General features: G+C 55.9%; 9 protein-coding genes across 9 annotated transcripts; 3 read left to right on the top strand and 6 right to left on the bottom strand.

The window, feature by feature from the left end:
* Positions 1-447: 447 nt before the first annotated feature.
* Positions 448-2726, bottom strand: VTJ04DRAFT_5682 (uncharacterized protein; the record flags this gene model as incomplete). Its single annotated transcript, XM_069363823.1, has 5 exons — positions 448-1105; positions 1163-2195; positions 2254-2355; positions 2418-2446; positions 2503-2726. 5 exons carry the CDS (start codon positions 2724-2726, stop codon positions 448-450), a joined length of 2046 nt encoding a protein of 681 aa, XP_069220631.1.
* Positions 2727-3588: 862 nt separating this feature from the next.
* VTJ04DRAFT_5681 (uncharacterized protein) lies at positions 3589-4272 on the top strand (the record flags this gene model as incomplete). Its single annotated transcript, XM_069363822.1, has 3 exons — positions 3589-3664; positions 3723-4130; positions 4184-4272. The coding sequence occupies 3 exons, from the start codon at positions 3589-3591 to the stop codon at positions 4270-4272; spliced, it is 573 nt and encodes a 190-aa protein (XP_069220630.1).
* Positions 4273-4491: 219 nt separating this feature from the next.
* VTJ04DRAFT_5680 (uncharacterized protein) lies at positions 4492-5465 on the bottom strand (the record flags this gene model as incomplete). The annotated part of the gene is made up of 2 exons (XM_069363821.1): positions 4492-5248; positions 5314-5465. The coding sequence occupies 2 exons, from the start codon at positions 5463-5465 to the stop codon at positions 4492-4494; spliced, it is 909 nt and encodes a 302-aa protein (XP_069220629.1).
* A 589-nt stretch (positions 5466-6054) lies between these two features.
* On the bottom strand, positions 6055-7133 carry VTJ04DRAFT_5679 (uncharacterized protein; the record flags this gene model as incomplete). Its single annotated transcript, XM_069363819.1, has 2 exons — positions 6055-6451; positions 6514-7133. 2 exons carry the CDS (start codon positions 7131-7133, stop codon positions 6055-6057), a joined length of 1017 nt encoding a protein of 338 aa, XP_069220628.1.
* Positions 7134-8477: 1344 nt separating this feature from the next.
* VTJ04DRAFT_5678 (uncharacterized protein) lies at positions 8478-10334 on the top strand (the record flags this gene model as incomplete). The annotated part of the gene is made up of 2 exons (XM_069363818.1): positions 8478-8536; positions 8612-10334. 2 exons carry the CDS (start codon positions 8478-8480, stop codon positions 10332-10334), a joined length of 1782 nt encoding a protein of 593 aa, XP_069220627.1.
* A 122-nt stretch (positions 10335-10456) lies between these two features.
* VTJ04DRAFT_5677 (uncharacterized protein) lies at positions 10457-11237 on the bottom strand (the record flags this gene model as incomplete). The annotated part of the gene is made up of 2 exons (XM_069363817.1): positions 10457-10898; positions 10963-11237. 2 exons carry the CDS (start codon positions 11235-11237, stop codon positions 10457-10459), a joined length of 717 nt encoding a protein of 238 aa, XP_069220626.1.
* Positions 11238-11483: 246 nt separating this feature from the next.
* VTJ04DRAFT_5676 (uncharacterized protein) lies at positions 11484-11796 on the top strand (the record flags this gene model as incomplete). Its single annotated transcript, XM_069363816.1, has 2 exons — positions 11484-11570; positions 11623-11796. The coding sequence occupies 2 exons, from the start codon at positions 11484-11486 to the stop codon at positions 11794-11796; spliced, it is 261 nt and encodes an 86-aa protein (XP_069220625.1).
* A 127-nt stretch (positions 11797-11923) lies between these two features.
* Positions 11924-12284, bottom strand: VTJ04DRAFT_5675 (uncharacterized protein; the record flags this gene model as incomplete). The annotated part of the gene is made up of 2 exons (XM_069363815.1): positions 11924-12075; positions 12131-12284. The coding sequence occupies 2 exons, from the start codon at positions 12282-12284 to the stop codon at positions 11924-11926; spliced, it is 306 nt and encodes a 101-aa protein (XP_069220624.1).
* A 1031-nt stretch (positions 12285-13315) lies between these two features.
* On the bottom strand, positions 13316-14622 carry VTJ04DRAFT_5674 (uncharacterized protein; the record flags this gene model as incomplete). Its single annotated transcript, XM_069363814.1, has 2 exons — positions 13316-13961; positions 14063-14622. 2 exons carry the CDS (start codon positions 14620-14622, stop codon positions 13316-13318), a joined length of 1206 nt encoding a protein of 401 aa, XP_069220623.1.
* Between the last annotated feature and the right edge of the window lie 297 nt (positions 14623-14919).

Here is a 14919-nt window from a genome sequence, read left to right as displayed (position 1 = left end):
GGACAGTTGTCTCAGAAGCATGATCCTGTGTCTGTGTTTGTTCTGTGCACCTTACGAGGATGGCGGTTCGTGTTTGTCGAAGTTGGTCCGATGAAGTGGGTATGGGAGAGGGATGAATCGGTACGCACTGGGGCGTGTCACAAATCGCCATGATCAAAGATGAGGGAGACAATAGGCCTGATCCTCAACAGCATGGGAGCATGAAATGGCCGGGCGGTCTCGTTTGGGGCGTCGAGGACTCGTCCTTGGACCGCAACTTTGCGCATGGACGGCATGACGTGGGGCATAATGGGTCAGGGGATGAACAAGGCTCGTCCGGAGTCGTCAGCGCATGGGCCTCAGTTTACGCACTACTCATATGGCACACTTGATCATCGGCGAATGTGAACAGGCGGGGTGGATGTTGGAACATTGTGTTTCGGTGCCAGAGGTCTAATGATTCTGTGGCTACTCATCAAACCTCCGGACACTGCTGCTGTTGGAGTGCCGACGCCGCCGTACAGCAGAGGGTGGGCCGCGAAATTCTTTCGGGGACTGAGTGAACGAGACACGGTCCATCGGCATCATGTCGTGGAGTACGTCCATCTTCTCGAGCGCATCGATGACGTCGGGCGGTGGCTCCGAGCTAAACACCGCCTGGATGTCGGTATGCGGCGACAGGCTGGGAAAGTAACGCCACGATCTGAAGGTGAACGGTTTCGACCGGCGAGCCCATACGTTGCGTCGTTCCCAAAGCCCGATGAGTAGGAGGACCGGCGCGTTGATCGTCCTGATGGCGGCCACGTTGACCTGGTGGAAAGACAGGGGCCCGAGGAAGAACTTGAGCGGCAGAAGTACGAGAAGTGCGATGACGTTGAACGGCGGCGGGTAGGAGAAGATGGCGTCGCTTTTGACGCCTTGGAAGGTTAAAACAGCTTGGCGGAACTGGACCTCGGCGGCTTCATTGTCCATAATCTTGGAGAAAGTGTTGGTCAGGATGGCGACGAGGATAGTCAGGAACAGGGTGTTCCCGAGGAAGGCGAAAGTGATGATCAGCATGGGCCCCATCAGAAGGTGGAAGTCCGCAGCACGCTCGATACCCGTGCCGTCGAGTCCGAACCAGATCCTGAGGGCAGGCATATGTTAGTCTCTCGGATGGATACTGTGCAACGAGGCCGCTTACCAAAGGAGCCACTTCGTAATCGTGGCCCACGTGACGCCGGCATTCAAAGAGTCATCGCCGCTGGTCCGGGCAAGGAACAAAAGGCCCATGACGAAGCCGGCGAAGCACCAAATCGCGATGAAGGTGAGGCGGGTGAAGTCGCGCATCATGGCATGTAGGGCGATGAAGACGATGTTGTTGGGCATCAGGGTGAAGGCGATGCGCGTGAGGAGAACCGGGGCGGCCGTACACAGGACGGGAAGCGCGTAGTAGGCGTCCTCTACGAAGAGGAGCTCGAATACACGGACCAGGCCGTAAGCGGCGTAGATGACGACGAAGGTGACGTCCAGGAAAGACCACAGGTTCTGCGCGTGAACCTCCCAGCCATGCTCGACAATCGCGGCAAACTGCTCCAGGACCCAGCCTGCCGCGAAGATGTTGAAGATTGTTTCCCACAGCCGTAGGCCCGATAATTCGGCGCGGAACCCATAATGGGCCACCGTCAGCATATAGAGGACCAACAGGATGGCGAAGTGCATCAGCTCGATGGCGTTCCTAATCTGCGGCACGATGAGGCGGCGATGGTTGAAAATGGGGGCGTGCCGGGGGTCGTAGAGCGACACAGGGTGGTGCTTGTAGTGGTCCGGGAGAAAGTCGACGAACGACAGAGGGGTGTACACAACGACCCCCTTGTAGACAGCATCGACAAGAATCTGGCATGCCGGCGACTTGATGAACATCTTGCTCTCGGAGATGATGGCAAGCTCTAGCGCCGTAAGCTTTCGTTCGTGGCCGCCGCGGTCCTGGACAGCCCATTGCGGCCGACGCGCCCGGACAGGTTCAGGGGCGGTATCACAGGGGTCAAAGCCCGATACCAAAATGTTTGCGAGCAAAAGAAGGCCGGAGCGGCCGGCGTGGTCTTCGTGGAATCGGCGGAGAACGCGAGTGGCCAGGATCTCGCACAGCATTGCGCGAGATGCGTTGACGCCTTGTTGGAGAGACTCGCGGGCGCGTGGGCGGAGGAACTGGATTCGGTTCGCCAGCAGGCAGTATACTGAAGGCAGACACCCGTCAGAGAAACGCCCAGAGCCAAAATAAGTGACCAAACTGACCAACGGCGTAGTCTTTGGGATTGTATAGTCGGTCCACCAGCGGGCGCACAACCTGGTGGTCCATTTGCGGCGCGCGCAGTTCATCGAGCGTGTAGGTGTCGTCTGCGGGTGCGTTAGACCGATGTATCTCATACACTTAACCCGGGAAGTCTTCAGGCGCATACCAATAGCTGCGATTACCAGACGCCGGATCCTGCCCACCCAAGTCAGTGCCCCGTTCGGACAGCACGAACCGACAGTACCACCCACCGGTGCATCATCATGTAGACAGACATCGGGACGCCCTCCCCGGGCGAGGAGGACGGACCACCATCGTTTCCACCGCTGCCCTGGGGAGGGAGACGTCGTAGTCGAAGTAGGGGCGCCACGTTGTCGGGATCGTCGTTGTCCGGGTGTAGGGCGGCCTCGGGGTCGTCGTCGTCGTCGGACGAGGTACAGGACCTATTGTCGGCGAAGTCGGAGTCGCCTCCCATAGCGCTATGGATCTATGTCACGGATGTTCTGGCCGCATTTGCATTAGGGCACGAGGAGCTTGGAGGAAATGAGGTAGACCGTTTGATGTTGATTTACCAAGAGGTCAAATACCGCCCGTTGGGCCTGGGAGAAGGGGTCGAATTTTGGCTTTCGCATAACGTAATCCAGACTTTCTGGAGCTTGGCAGCCCCTGAAGAGTCTCCGCCGGTGCCTGAAGCGGAGCTGTGATAAAAGGGAGGATGCAAATGCGAACTTGCTCTCTATGGAGGACAATCAACCACAAGCTTGGAGGGGACATCAAGGCCTGAGAACCCTCATGTCTTGGGAGGACAATTGGGTGCACGTGGCGGGCTGGTTTCCTGCGAGAAGGCTGACAGGGGTTCGCGAGCTTTGTCAACGGGCCAGAACAAAGCATCTCTGACGAGAAAACAAGACCCGGGTTTGGTGACGACCGTCAAATACTAGTACGTACCTATTCCGGGCTAAGTACCTGTACCTACATACCTAGAGGTACCCTACCTACTTTACACCTAGATAGAAAGAACACAGAGTATCCTCGAAGGTCAAGTCGGCACATGTTGAATGCCCAGTCTAGAGCTTCCTTGGGAGCTCGAGGTTCGAGATCATCGTCGCAGAGGACAAGGTCTTCTGAGATCGCCGATGCAACATCCTTGCAGCAGGCTCGGCCAAGGTGGACACCCCTGTTCTGCGCCTGCGTTGGTGACGCGGCGTGACGCTGAACTTCAACCTGACTTGAGTTCTCAAAAGCCCAACCACTTCCCCTTGTTTGAGCGAGTCAAGACTTTGTCTAGGTTCAGAGAGGCGCCTTGAAGCTAGGAAATCCAGGATTTAGGAGCAGCTATGGCGACGTATACTATCACTTGGAAGAACAAAGCCTGGTTGGCTTGGTTCATCCAGCAGGTCATCATCATCCTCTGTAAGTCCCCCAAGTATCCTCACCGTCAGACATCCAAACTCACATCAATCCTCCCTAGTCATGGATCTGCTGGAAGTCGTATGGCCTGCCTGGATCTACCAGCCCGCCGGCTCACCGCTGCACTTCTTCTGGGGAGTCAAGGAGTGGTACATGCAAAAGTACAATGACCCCATCCTGCAATGGACGCCAGAGACGTCGGGTGGGCATGACAACTGGATCCGGCTCTTCCTCTACCTCGAGCTTGTCTTCCTGCTGCCGACGACGCTGTACGGCGTGTACCGCCTCGGCGTCCAACGCAAGGGCACGTCTGGAGCAGATGAGCTGCTCTTCTTTGCGTACGCCCTGGAGATGGCTTTCACGACTCTTGTGTGCATTCACAACACCTTCTACCTGGACGACGCCTTGTACCCGACCGCCATCAAGCGGGAAATGCAGTTTCAGCTCTACGGACCGTTCCTTGTCATCCGTAAGTGATCCTCGAGTCCCAGCGTGCAGTCTTCATTGCTGACAGCATGACAGCGATCCTTGGGGCAGTTGACATGGGCAGTCGGATTCTCGCTCGTATCAGGAGAGCTGATGCGATTGGAAACGACAAAAAGTCGCAGTAGGGGGTGATGGCCAATTTTGGTTACGAGAAGCCATGGGTTGACCGTTTTCTTGGAAAGAGGTCAAAACAATGTTGTAAATATCGAGTCCGGATATCAAAATGAGAGCTTTCAAACCCCAAAACGCCTTGTTGGTATCTTTATACTGTTAATAACCCGCCATCTAATATGGTTTGACCCATCAACATCCGACAGACATGAATCCCACCCATCACCCAACAATCAGTCAACATTCCTCTTCGGAACGTAACCCCAACCGCTGCCGACGCCGTTCAAACCGTACCCCAGAGGAGTGGCCCCGCCGAGACGACGACCTCTCAAGCGGCGGGGAAGCACGGAACCAAAGAAGTAGGCGCTGGCGACCACGGCACCGGCGAAGAATGACACGAGGCTGTAAAACACGGTGCTCGCATACACATGCCCGCCCATGCCGGACCATTCCACCTTGCCGGCGACCTTGGGCAAGTCCGGCGTGGGAAACCAGCGCACGCTGAAGCTGAGGGGCAGAGGATCGCCGATGACAAGACGGCGCGTGCTGCTCCCGGCAAGGTGGGCGGCTCGCGGGCTCGTGCTATACGCGGTGGCGCTGTCCAGCACGCCGCTGTCCCGCGGCTGGATGTGATGCTTGGGGGTGCTGTGGATCAGGACGTTGAGGTGCGTGCTGATGTGCATGTGGCTCAGTTGCAACGTTCCAGCCAGGGCGAACACCAACGGGATGTACTCCTGCGGGGGCGGTTTCTCGCCAACGACCTGGGGTTGCGGCGGTGGACGGGCGGGGAGCCGGCAGGACAATGGGGCATCGTTGTGGATGTAGAACTCGAGCAGGTGGAACAAGGGGTCGTCCACCATGGCGATGGTGCAGTTGCGTTCCTCCTCAATGCCGTAATAGAACTCGAGGGGCTTGCCGGTCTCGTTGCACGCGGGAAACGGAACGAATTGGATTTCGTGGGCGGCGTTCTCGATGTGCTCTCCCGTTTCCCTAAGAGGCGATACATGTCAGACATGGGGGATATCTTGAATGCCCAAACCCAGGATCAGACTCACGAGCTCCGGTTCATGCATTCGACCGGGATCGCGGCGCCGTAATGGTAGGAGGGAAGTTCGCTTTCGCGGCTCACGGCAAGAACTGTTGCGGCCAGCAAGGTGGCCATCAAGGCCCAGAGCCGCATGGCCGCCAGCGACAAGCGCATCGCCATTGTGCCGGTCGCGGTAAGTCGTCTCGGTCGCGTGAATATCGGTCGACGTTACGACCCGGACCTGTGCATCTTGCGCCGAATGCTCACAAACGCAGGTGGGTGGCGCAAGACAAGAGGTGGTGGGAGGAAAGCTCCAGAGGAAGGGTGGATGAAGTCCAGCGCGGTCAACCGAAAGCGGAACGTGGCGGTTTCGAGGCCCAGACAGGTGCAGGGAAACCCTAACCCTCCTCCATCGCCGTGGAGCCGAGTCAACAAAACAAGCTAGGACACCTCCTATAGAGCGCTAGAGTCCAAAGAATCCATATCATGGCGGCCCAGGAGCCTCTAAAATCTATGTATATTGACTGAAAATATACCTTAGATACCTGTGTACCCTATGGTCTGTACTACCGTCATGCTGTGCCCGCAAGAACTGACATACGAAGTACGCATTACAAGATTTGGGGATAGAACTCGACATCTCTTACCCTAGCCACTGGCATCGGCAGCTGAAGATACCCGATGCCTCCCATGTGCACAAGTTAAGGGAAGAAGATAATAATCACATCAACGGCCCGAGGCCCGAGGTAACCGGCTGCTGGACGGGATTCTACAACACCATCATCAAGCCGAGAGCAGCAACACCGCTCCAAAGGCTCAGCCACGGGCCTCCCGCCGCAGTCACCGCTGAGTTGGTCGCGCCGCACGGGTGGTCGACGGTGCACAGGTCAGTGCTCGGGACATCGTTGGGCATGGCAGGCGTGCCGGTAGCCTCGCCGCCCAGGTACCAGGATCCAATATCGGTCAGGTTGCCCCAGGGATCCAGCATGGCCATGTTGGGTCCGACGTTGGATACGGTGCTGCGGAACGCCCCAAACCAGCTGTACCGTGCTACCGCTTCATGTTTCTCGAGGTAGGCGATCGACTGGTTGTAGTATTCCTGCGTCGCCGTCAGGTTCTGCTCGGGGTAGCCGAACTGGACCACCCAGAGTGGCTTGCCGGGGAATCTGGCCTCGTCCGTCAGCAGGTCGCGCTCAAGAACTGTCGTCTCTCAGTAAACTTCACGTACGCAGATGAGAACTTCCCGATCTGGTCCTTGAGCATTCCAAAGTGCCCAAACGCATGGAGCGGGACAAAGTCAAACTCGCAGTCCTTGCCCTTGTTGAGCTCCGAACAGTTGCGCAGGAAAGGATCAATCCAACCGCCGCGCGGATCGCCCACCAGCGGCAGCCCAAGCTTAATCTTGAACTCTTGCCGGAGCGGTAGCAGATTGCGCACCCACGAGCGCGCCGCGTCGGCGGGTGTCATGTTGCTCCCGCCATACTCGAACGGCAGATCGGGCATGTTGAACGCCATGACGTGGGAGATGGCGCGCCCTTCGCCGCCGCCCTCCGGCCGTATCATCTCGGTCAGGTTGTCTAGGAACTCGGTGTCGTTGACGCCCCCGCCCCACATGGTCGGGACGAATTCGAGTTGATCCTGGGGGATGTTTGCGTACGCCGCCGTCACATCCCAATGGAAGTTGTGGTACCACGAAATTGGCGACCCTTTGCGCACCCAGATGGCATCGTCCTCAGGGAAGTCCTTGTTGCTGACCGAGACGAGCCCGCGCCGCTTATCCGGCGTGTCGTCGCTCGTCGCTAGAGTCGCAAGGGCGCCTATCAAGGCGAGCAAAACGCGCGCCTTCATGATCGGAACGGCACGCCTGCACAGGCGATGTGGAAAAACGAGGGGAAGAGCGTAATGAGGGAATGGGTCGCACTGTATATGGGTAGGTTGTGGTCTACCAGGCCATGTCGATGCTGGTCTGTTGTTGCAAGAGTGTAACGGTTACTTAGACTCAACAACACAAGAGAAGGAAAGCTGAATTAATGTCCTCATTCATCAACGGGTTATGACGGACGGCCACCCCTGAATGTCAGATTTTAGCTCCAAAACCGCGCCGCTAGCGGTGTTGGCGCATGCTGAAGCCTTCATTGGACAAGACAGGTGGGGTTTCGTGGGTGCCTGTCAGCTCGCTCGCAGTGGAAGAGTGAGTGAGCGACACCGCAACTCATTGTTGCCAGGGCAGACATCTTGTGTGACTTGGGGACGTAGCTTATCTGGGCTTCGATTCTTGCCTTACAATGATCCAGCCTGTGCCGCTTTTGCGCAGCGATACGCTGTCGTGCGATCTTCAGCCTTCCACCTTCTGGGCAGGGGTAAGCGAAGTTGGGCATTGATATGAGAGTGATCCCAGGGTGAAATAGCTCAGACCTCCCAGGTGTTCAGCAGCCTCAGCACCAGACTTCTGGTTTCTGAAGTATACAACAGACCTGCTAGTGTTGCTTCCCTGCGACCAAAATTCTGATCTCATCATGATTGCCGAGTCTCTTAGCGATCATAACGTCGAAGCTCGGAACACAGCTTCTCTCAGTCACTCGATCTTGAAACCAAGCATCCATCACGAGCTTAGCACTATCCTCACACCAAACCAAAACAACAGGCTAGTGTAATCAGGCAATTAGTACGTGTGGACAGCATCACTATCAAAACTCATTAAGAAGTTCGCACCTGGGTTCTCAGCTCATATTTCATGAGAATGCCCAAGAATCAACTGTGAATATCCACATAGGTATTACTTCAGGGCGCGGAACTATCTTCAATCCATGAGAAGCATACCTAGCAGGGAGTGAGAAACTTGGACGGACTGTATGGCTAGCCTGGGGTAGTCAACTTAACCTCATCCTGAGTAACACGGAGCCTGCGGCTTACCCCTCCGGTACCTAAGGTAGTTCCCAAGCCTTCTCTAGCATCGAATTTCCAGTGGGTGCAGCGGGCTCGTTCATGCAAGTGCCGCTAATCCCTCCAGGGGATGTGACATGCATACGCTGCTTCGAGCCTGACGTTGGCCCCGCTTGAGTTTCTGAATGACCTCAACCGTTGAGATGTACCTACCTAGGTATGTACATACCTCCCTACCTCATCTTATATGCTCCGTCTTACAACTAACTTGCTCCCCATCTTCCACCTGATAACCATCCTTCACCCAAGATGGCAGAACTCGCCCTAGGTGCCCTGGGGATAACGGGCTTGATCGACGTCTGCATCAGGTATGATTGCGAACCAGTGGTCCAAATGGGCACTATTAACCCCTCAATCCTCAAACTTAACTGACAGACGGAAAGGTATGGCAGCAAACTTGTCCAGTTCTGCCGAGCAGCGAGAAGGGCACACAAGGACTTGGACGATAAACTGCTGCAGCTGGACGCCATCTGGACCAGAACGGAAGCTCAACTCCATGTGATCAAGCGCGTATCGAAGATTCTGAATGACGAGCAACGCCGGGTGCAAGACGCTCTATTGAAGAGGTTGTCCAGCACGCTTCAAGAGACACTGGACAAGCTAGAATCTACCCTCTCTCAGAAAGCAGACGCCAAACCACGTCCGTTAAAATACGCCTGGAACAAGGCTCTCGACGATATGATCGCCGGACTTGAGCAGTGGCAGCGCCTTTATGACCCTACCTGGTTTTTGATCACCCTCATCAGTGACCGCATAATCGATACGGAGGTGGATGATGTCCGTAAAACATTTCTACCGGCTCCCAGCACTGCTGACAAGCCGGCGCCTGCTGCCCGTTCTCTGTCAACGCTCTCACAGCTCCGCAGAGCCCTGTACGGTTCCGAGAAGGAAGTCCATGTCACGCTCCCTAGCCGCGACTTCGACTCGTCCAAAACCACCCCGGTCCCGTATACGGACGGATCCATTCGAACGTTTTTGCGAACTTCTACCAGCACTACGGCGTCAGAAGGCACGGCCCGGTGGATGCTGGTCGATTCTATTGTCCTCGATCCGCCGCGCCATGACTTGGCCGCTGCCCGGAAAGATGCCGAGGACCTGGCCCGCACCCTGAAAGCTGTCGACCCGGAGACATTTGGGCTCTTGAGATGCCACGGGATCGTCAAGGAGAAGTCGACCCAAACAGGCCGGCTTGCCGCAATCCACCTCGTGTTTCGGCCCCCATCGTGTTGGGTTCCGCCATCAACCTCGATCGCCCCCGAGAAATCATCAACGAGCCTCCCGTCTCTGTGCACCCTGCGAGAGGCCTTGCTCCGCTCAGAGAGAGAAATGTCGTCGGGTCGCCACATCCCAAATCAAGGACAAGCCCCCTGGAGAAAGACGGGAGCCTGCCCCCCAAGCCTAACCGCTCGGCTGGAAATCGCGCAAAGTCTGGCCAGCTCCGTCAGCTTCGTGCATGTATGCAACTTGGTCCACAAGAACATTCGGCCAGAGTCAACTGTGCTCTTTCAATCCCCCGAGAAGGGTGACGAACAGGGCGTAACTCGTGACGGTCCTGCCTGGCGACATCGAGTGTTTCTTTTGGGCTTCGACGGGTTCAGGAGAGAGCACTACCAAACACTGCGGGTGGGAGATACGTCCTTTGAGCGGAATCTGTACAGGCACTCGAGCCGACAAGGACCTATCGCCAACGAGAACTACGTCATGCAGCACGACATCTACAGCCTGGGCGTGTGCCTACTGGAGATCGGATTGTGGCGGTCTCTCGTGAAATATGAGCGATCCAAAGACGGCGAGGGCGGTGATGAGAACGTCGAGTTGGCACAGCCATCGGAACTACTGGGATTGGACCTAGAGAAGCTCGACATGGTAACTTGGCCGCAGAAAACACGAGCGGTGATCAAAGATACGCTGTTGGCTCTGGCAAGAGAGGAGCTTCCAGCTGCCATGGGGGACCGCTACACCTCCGTCGTCGTTGCTTGTCTGACCTGCCTGGACGAAGACAGCGCCGACTTTGCAAACGATGGGGCCCGAGATGAGGATGGACTCATCGTTGGGGTTCGATTTATCGAGAGCGTGCTCATGAAATTAGGCGAGATCGTGCTGTAGATGTAGATCACTGTAGTCACAAAGGCATCTGGCTGACGGGACTGATGTCATACTTAGGTTTTTTATTCGCATTGTGTTCATGCCATCACTCTTCTCCATACTCCAACCCTTCCGCCAACACCTCACTGGCACCCAATCCGAGACGAGCTGATGACAATGTCATCATACCAGAAAGTGTTGGAGTCCCCGCCGTACGATTCCCAGCCAAAGTAGACGGCCGAGGGACGAGGCCTGATGCTGCTCCTCTGCCACTGGTTGGCATACGGGTTGCTGACTCCGGGGCCGTACGTCAGGCCGGAGATGGGAGCGTCGTTGAGCCATGTCTCAATGGACCCATCGGCGCCAACCTTGTACTCGAAGCACACCCACTGGTTCGCGGGGAGCTGAGCGGAGGAAGCAACACCCTGCGGCGAGAGTTCTGGGAGAGTAGCGTCGTCCTGCTCGCGGTTCCACATCAGGATCCTGTTCTGGCCGCCGATGCGGAGGTGCTTCTTGGTGCCCTGGGCCGGGTCTGGCATGGTGATGAAGGTGACATGGGCGTCAGTGAAGGCACGAGAGGCCTTACTGGAACGGGGTAATCAAGGTTAGCAATGCAGTTATTCCAGTGCACCTTATTGATCAGACGTACAGCCAGGTCCTGACGTAAAGGTCACCACTCGGAATCTTGTCGGTGCCAAAGAAGATGTGCCCGCAGTAGCCACCAGCACCATCGACCCTGACCGAGTTCCTGCCGCTGTGCGCCGTGCTGCTGTCGAGGCTGACGCGGCCGCCCTGGCTGCAATCAGGGGCATACGTGGGCCATTCCGCTTGGTTCCAACCAGACTCAAAGTCCTCCGAGACGGTGACTTGAGCGAGGGAGAAGGGGAGGAGAGCGAGAGCGGCGAGGGCGGCGTGACGGACCATGGTGGGCAGCAAGCGTGTACGAGGGTGAGAGAGATGGGCACACAAGGGGGCTGGACGGTGAAATCAATACACGCCTGGAATCATGCGGACTTTTCGTGATATTTATACATGTTTCTCCTGAATCGTGGAGCTCCATCTATTTCACGGGGAGTAATTCCCCATCCTGGATTGCGCACCACTTCCATCGAATGCGTTTTGTATAGACCCTCCGCGGTGCCGCATCTGGCAGTTCCGCAGAAGCCGTGGATGGGGCCGTTAATTAATACGCGGTCGCGTCGGACCGTTGGTGGAAACTCAGAATTTATCCCGTGGACTTGTTCGCGCAGCTTTGCCGTTCGTCATCAATGCACTCGGCAGATTCCATTACTTGAGACGGAATCTAAAGGTGTCTAACATAATTCGCATTGATCAACAGGCTAATGTTCAGAGTCGGCATGATTCAAGTACCCCGGAGCACGTTTTCATCTCCAGGTTACGACATACTAATATGCCAAAGTCTGATCATATTTCAGACTGCAGCACCTCGCCCAATGCCCCAATCAACCATGAAATCCGCTAATACCTCCTTGTAGGAATACCTACCTAGGTATTTGGCCGCATCCTCTCAACAATCCACACAAAAGTCCCGGATCCGACCCTTCCAATATCTTGCTCAGGTCTCCAACAGCGTGCTTCCGTAATATGCATCACGCCAGCGCCTCGTACCCCGCGTCTCGTCTGTGGGCATCCCGGTTGGAGAACAGATAGTAGACAATCAGGCCGAGGACCGGGAAGAGGAAGACAACCAAGCACCAAATCAACTTTTGCGCAGGGGTCCGATTGGACTTGAGGACCTCAACTAGATGTGGGATTAGCATGGTTCACCGGAAGCAATGGGTCAAACAAATGCTCACCAAAGACAATAATGTCGAGAAGAAAGATGACAAGCCCCAAGAGACCACCCCCTGTGCCATACTGCCAACTGTTGTCCAGGGCATTGGGGGCAACCGGAGCGGCGAGGGCGAGTGAAGCCAGCAGCAGCTGGGAAAGGAGGCTTTGGAGAACCATGATGTTGTTGATGCAAGATGTTGACCCTTGGGTATCTGTGATAGACTTTTGTGGTCAGTAAGACGGAGTACTGCCTGGGGAGGAAGCCGGATGCGTTACAGGAGATACGGAGAGCCCGCAGGTCGGTAGATATGTGTTTTGTGATAGTCACCTGGACAGACAGTGACGTCACTTCCAAGGTTTTGGGAGTCTACAGCCAAGAAATCCAAGACCTCGCATCCAACGTTCGGACATGCTTAGTAGTCGAGCTGGAGGCCTAGCTGACGAGGAGGCTAGGTAAATCCTTGGGCAATGAATGGGGTAGTTCAGCCTTAATCGTATTCCTCTGGATGCATTGCTGGGGATGCAGACACCTAGCGACAACTCGACGGGACTCGCGTTGGTCTGCAGCACGCCTCAGCGGCTACACACTGCATTATGAAACCCCAACACAAAGGTGTCAATTTCTCTCTCTCCTCTCGGTGGCATGTCGGGAATCTGAGCCCTGCACCTTGTACCTGAGCAATACCCCTTTACGCTCGATTAAGGGACCTAAGTGGATGAGGAACACCTAAGCAGATACCTAGGGAGGTGTGCTACTTAGTAGCCACGCCAGAAACAGGGAGGCAATGATATTGACAAGGTCAGCAGACTAGAACCAGGTAATTCGTAACATACTGAATGTTCCCCCACACTCTTATATGTGGAAACGTCAGTGATTTGAGGACTCGGTGCTCTCGGCCTATGGCTAAACAACCCATTCGTCGTCCTCGGGATTATTCCTCCAACCGCGGTCCGTAAAATACAGGTACGCTTTATCCGGGAGTGCTGCTTGGCCGGCTTGCGCTGTCCTCTATTATGAACCTCCTGAAGATGACATACCCTATAAACACTCGGCGCGTCACGCTGGCTAGGACCGACGCTCGGTAGCTTCCCGGCCTCTACCTGTAGACTGTAGTATTGCCGAGTCCAAGGCCTTTGACTTCAGCAGTACTCAGCGTCAATGTATTCCATCGAAACTAAGTTTACTGTTCAACCATGACGATCTCAGCTCACACAGCGACAGAACTCCCCTTGATCGGAGGGATCCATCCCACCTCTTGCCGTAGAAACATTTCCAACGCCTCCTTGATCTCCCCCATCTTATTCTCCCACAACTCCCACTCAACAGCTGGATCAATCCTGAGGGGCACTAGAATCTCTCGAACCTCACCGCCCTTCCGTGGCAGATACGACCCGAGCTGCACAACGCGAGCTCTTTCCATGTTCAACCGCGACCCGGTGCCAGCTTCGGCCTGACGACTCTGATGCATGGCCTCAAGCTTGGCCTTGAGCCTGGTCAGATTCTCCTGCTCTCTCGACGTGAAAGCAACGATAAAGTCATAATCCGAGAAGATCCCCGCATCCAGGCCGCGGGACCTGTGCGCAATCGTCATTTTTCGGACGGCGTCAGTGAAAGGATAGCGTGCCCAGTGGGTAAAGACGACAGCCATGGCTGCGGGCCTCGGGGGCTCCCCGCCTCTGCACCAAGGCTTCCACAAGGAACGATCGCTGCTGTAATCCAAGCGACTGATGGCGCTGACGCATTCGCTCTGTCGGAGGACGAAGAACCCTGCCGAGTGAGCAGCGCTCACGCGCCAGTCGCCGCCTGCTTGGACCGTGAGATGTCCGAGCAGGTTGAGCAAGGCTTGTGCGACTCTGGAAAAGGGGAGGTCAGCCGGGACAGGAATGTCGTGATAGGACTCTTTGCAGTCGTGGATTTCGACATGCCATGACAGCAAGTCGGCAAGCACACTTACACACTCCGCCCGGTATTGTACGGATCCACGAAAAGGACACTGTATTCTCGCCGGACTTGCGGGCTTGTCAACGCGGGATGGGGCGGCGAGCAGCTTGAGCCGGCGGATGTGGACATATTGAACCCAGAAAGGTTTTGCTCCTGCTGACTTCTCCTGCCGTAGACGTTGCCTGTCGCCGTTGATCGGAGATAATCGCGAACGATGCCGCGGTAGACCTCAATCTCACGCACAAGAGATGCGGCGTTTTCTGCGGGGTCATCGAACCACGCAAGCGCAAAGAAGGGTTTATGGAAATCCGATTCCCAAGAACGAGCCAGAATTCCGAGCTCCTGCTGCTCGGGCAAGCGGGACACCTCCTGAGAAGTCTTCTTGATCTCGTCCAGGAGCCCGGACAGACCACTCGACTGGCTAAACGGTAGCTTTATGTTGGGAAGAGGTGCCCCGCTGTCCTGAGCGTCTTGGACGTCCTGTTCGAGGAGCTTCTGAAGCCGCATCAGGGATTCATGCAAGTGGTCAATGTGCTGGCCTATCTGGGCCATTGGATGAGGAATCTCGACCATCTTGCCAACGTCAAGCAGCCTTCTGTTCTCCAGCCGTCACCACAGTGCCAAAATCAGCAAGGGATTATTAGCTTCTGAGGATGCCGGCGAGGCAAGCACAAGATATATCAGAAGTCTAGACGTCAGCGTCAACAAACGATACGTCAACAAACCGATCCTGTAAGCACGGGACGGATATGTGCAGCAGGAAAAGGGGAGGGATCATCCCACACGTTGCATAGAGGGTGTTGGCCATTGATTGACCACTGACGTGCCACAAGGCTGCCAGGCTCCCCATCCGTCTTTTTAAATGGGTGG

Source organism: Mycothermus thermophilus, assembly GCF_041956435.1.
Source record: "Mycothermus thermophilus strain CBS 625.91 unplaced genomic scaffold VTJ04scaffold_3, whole genome shotgun sequence".
NCBI lineage: Eukaryota > Fungi > Ascomycota > Sordariomycetes > Sordariales > Chaetomiaceae > Mycothermus > Mycothermus thermophilus.
The sequence above is the reverse complement of the archived record's forward strand: the minus strand, read 5'-3'. Positions and strand labels throughout refer to the sequence as shown.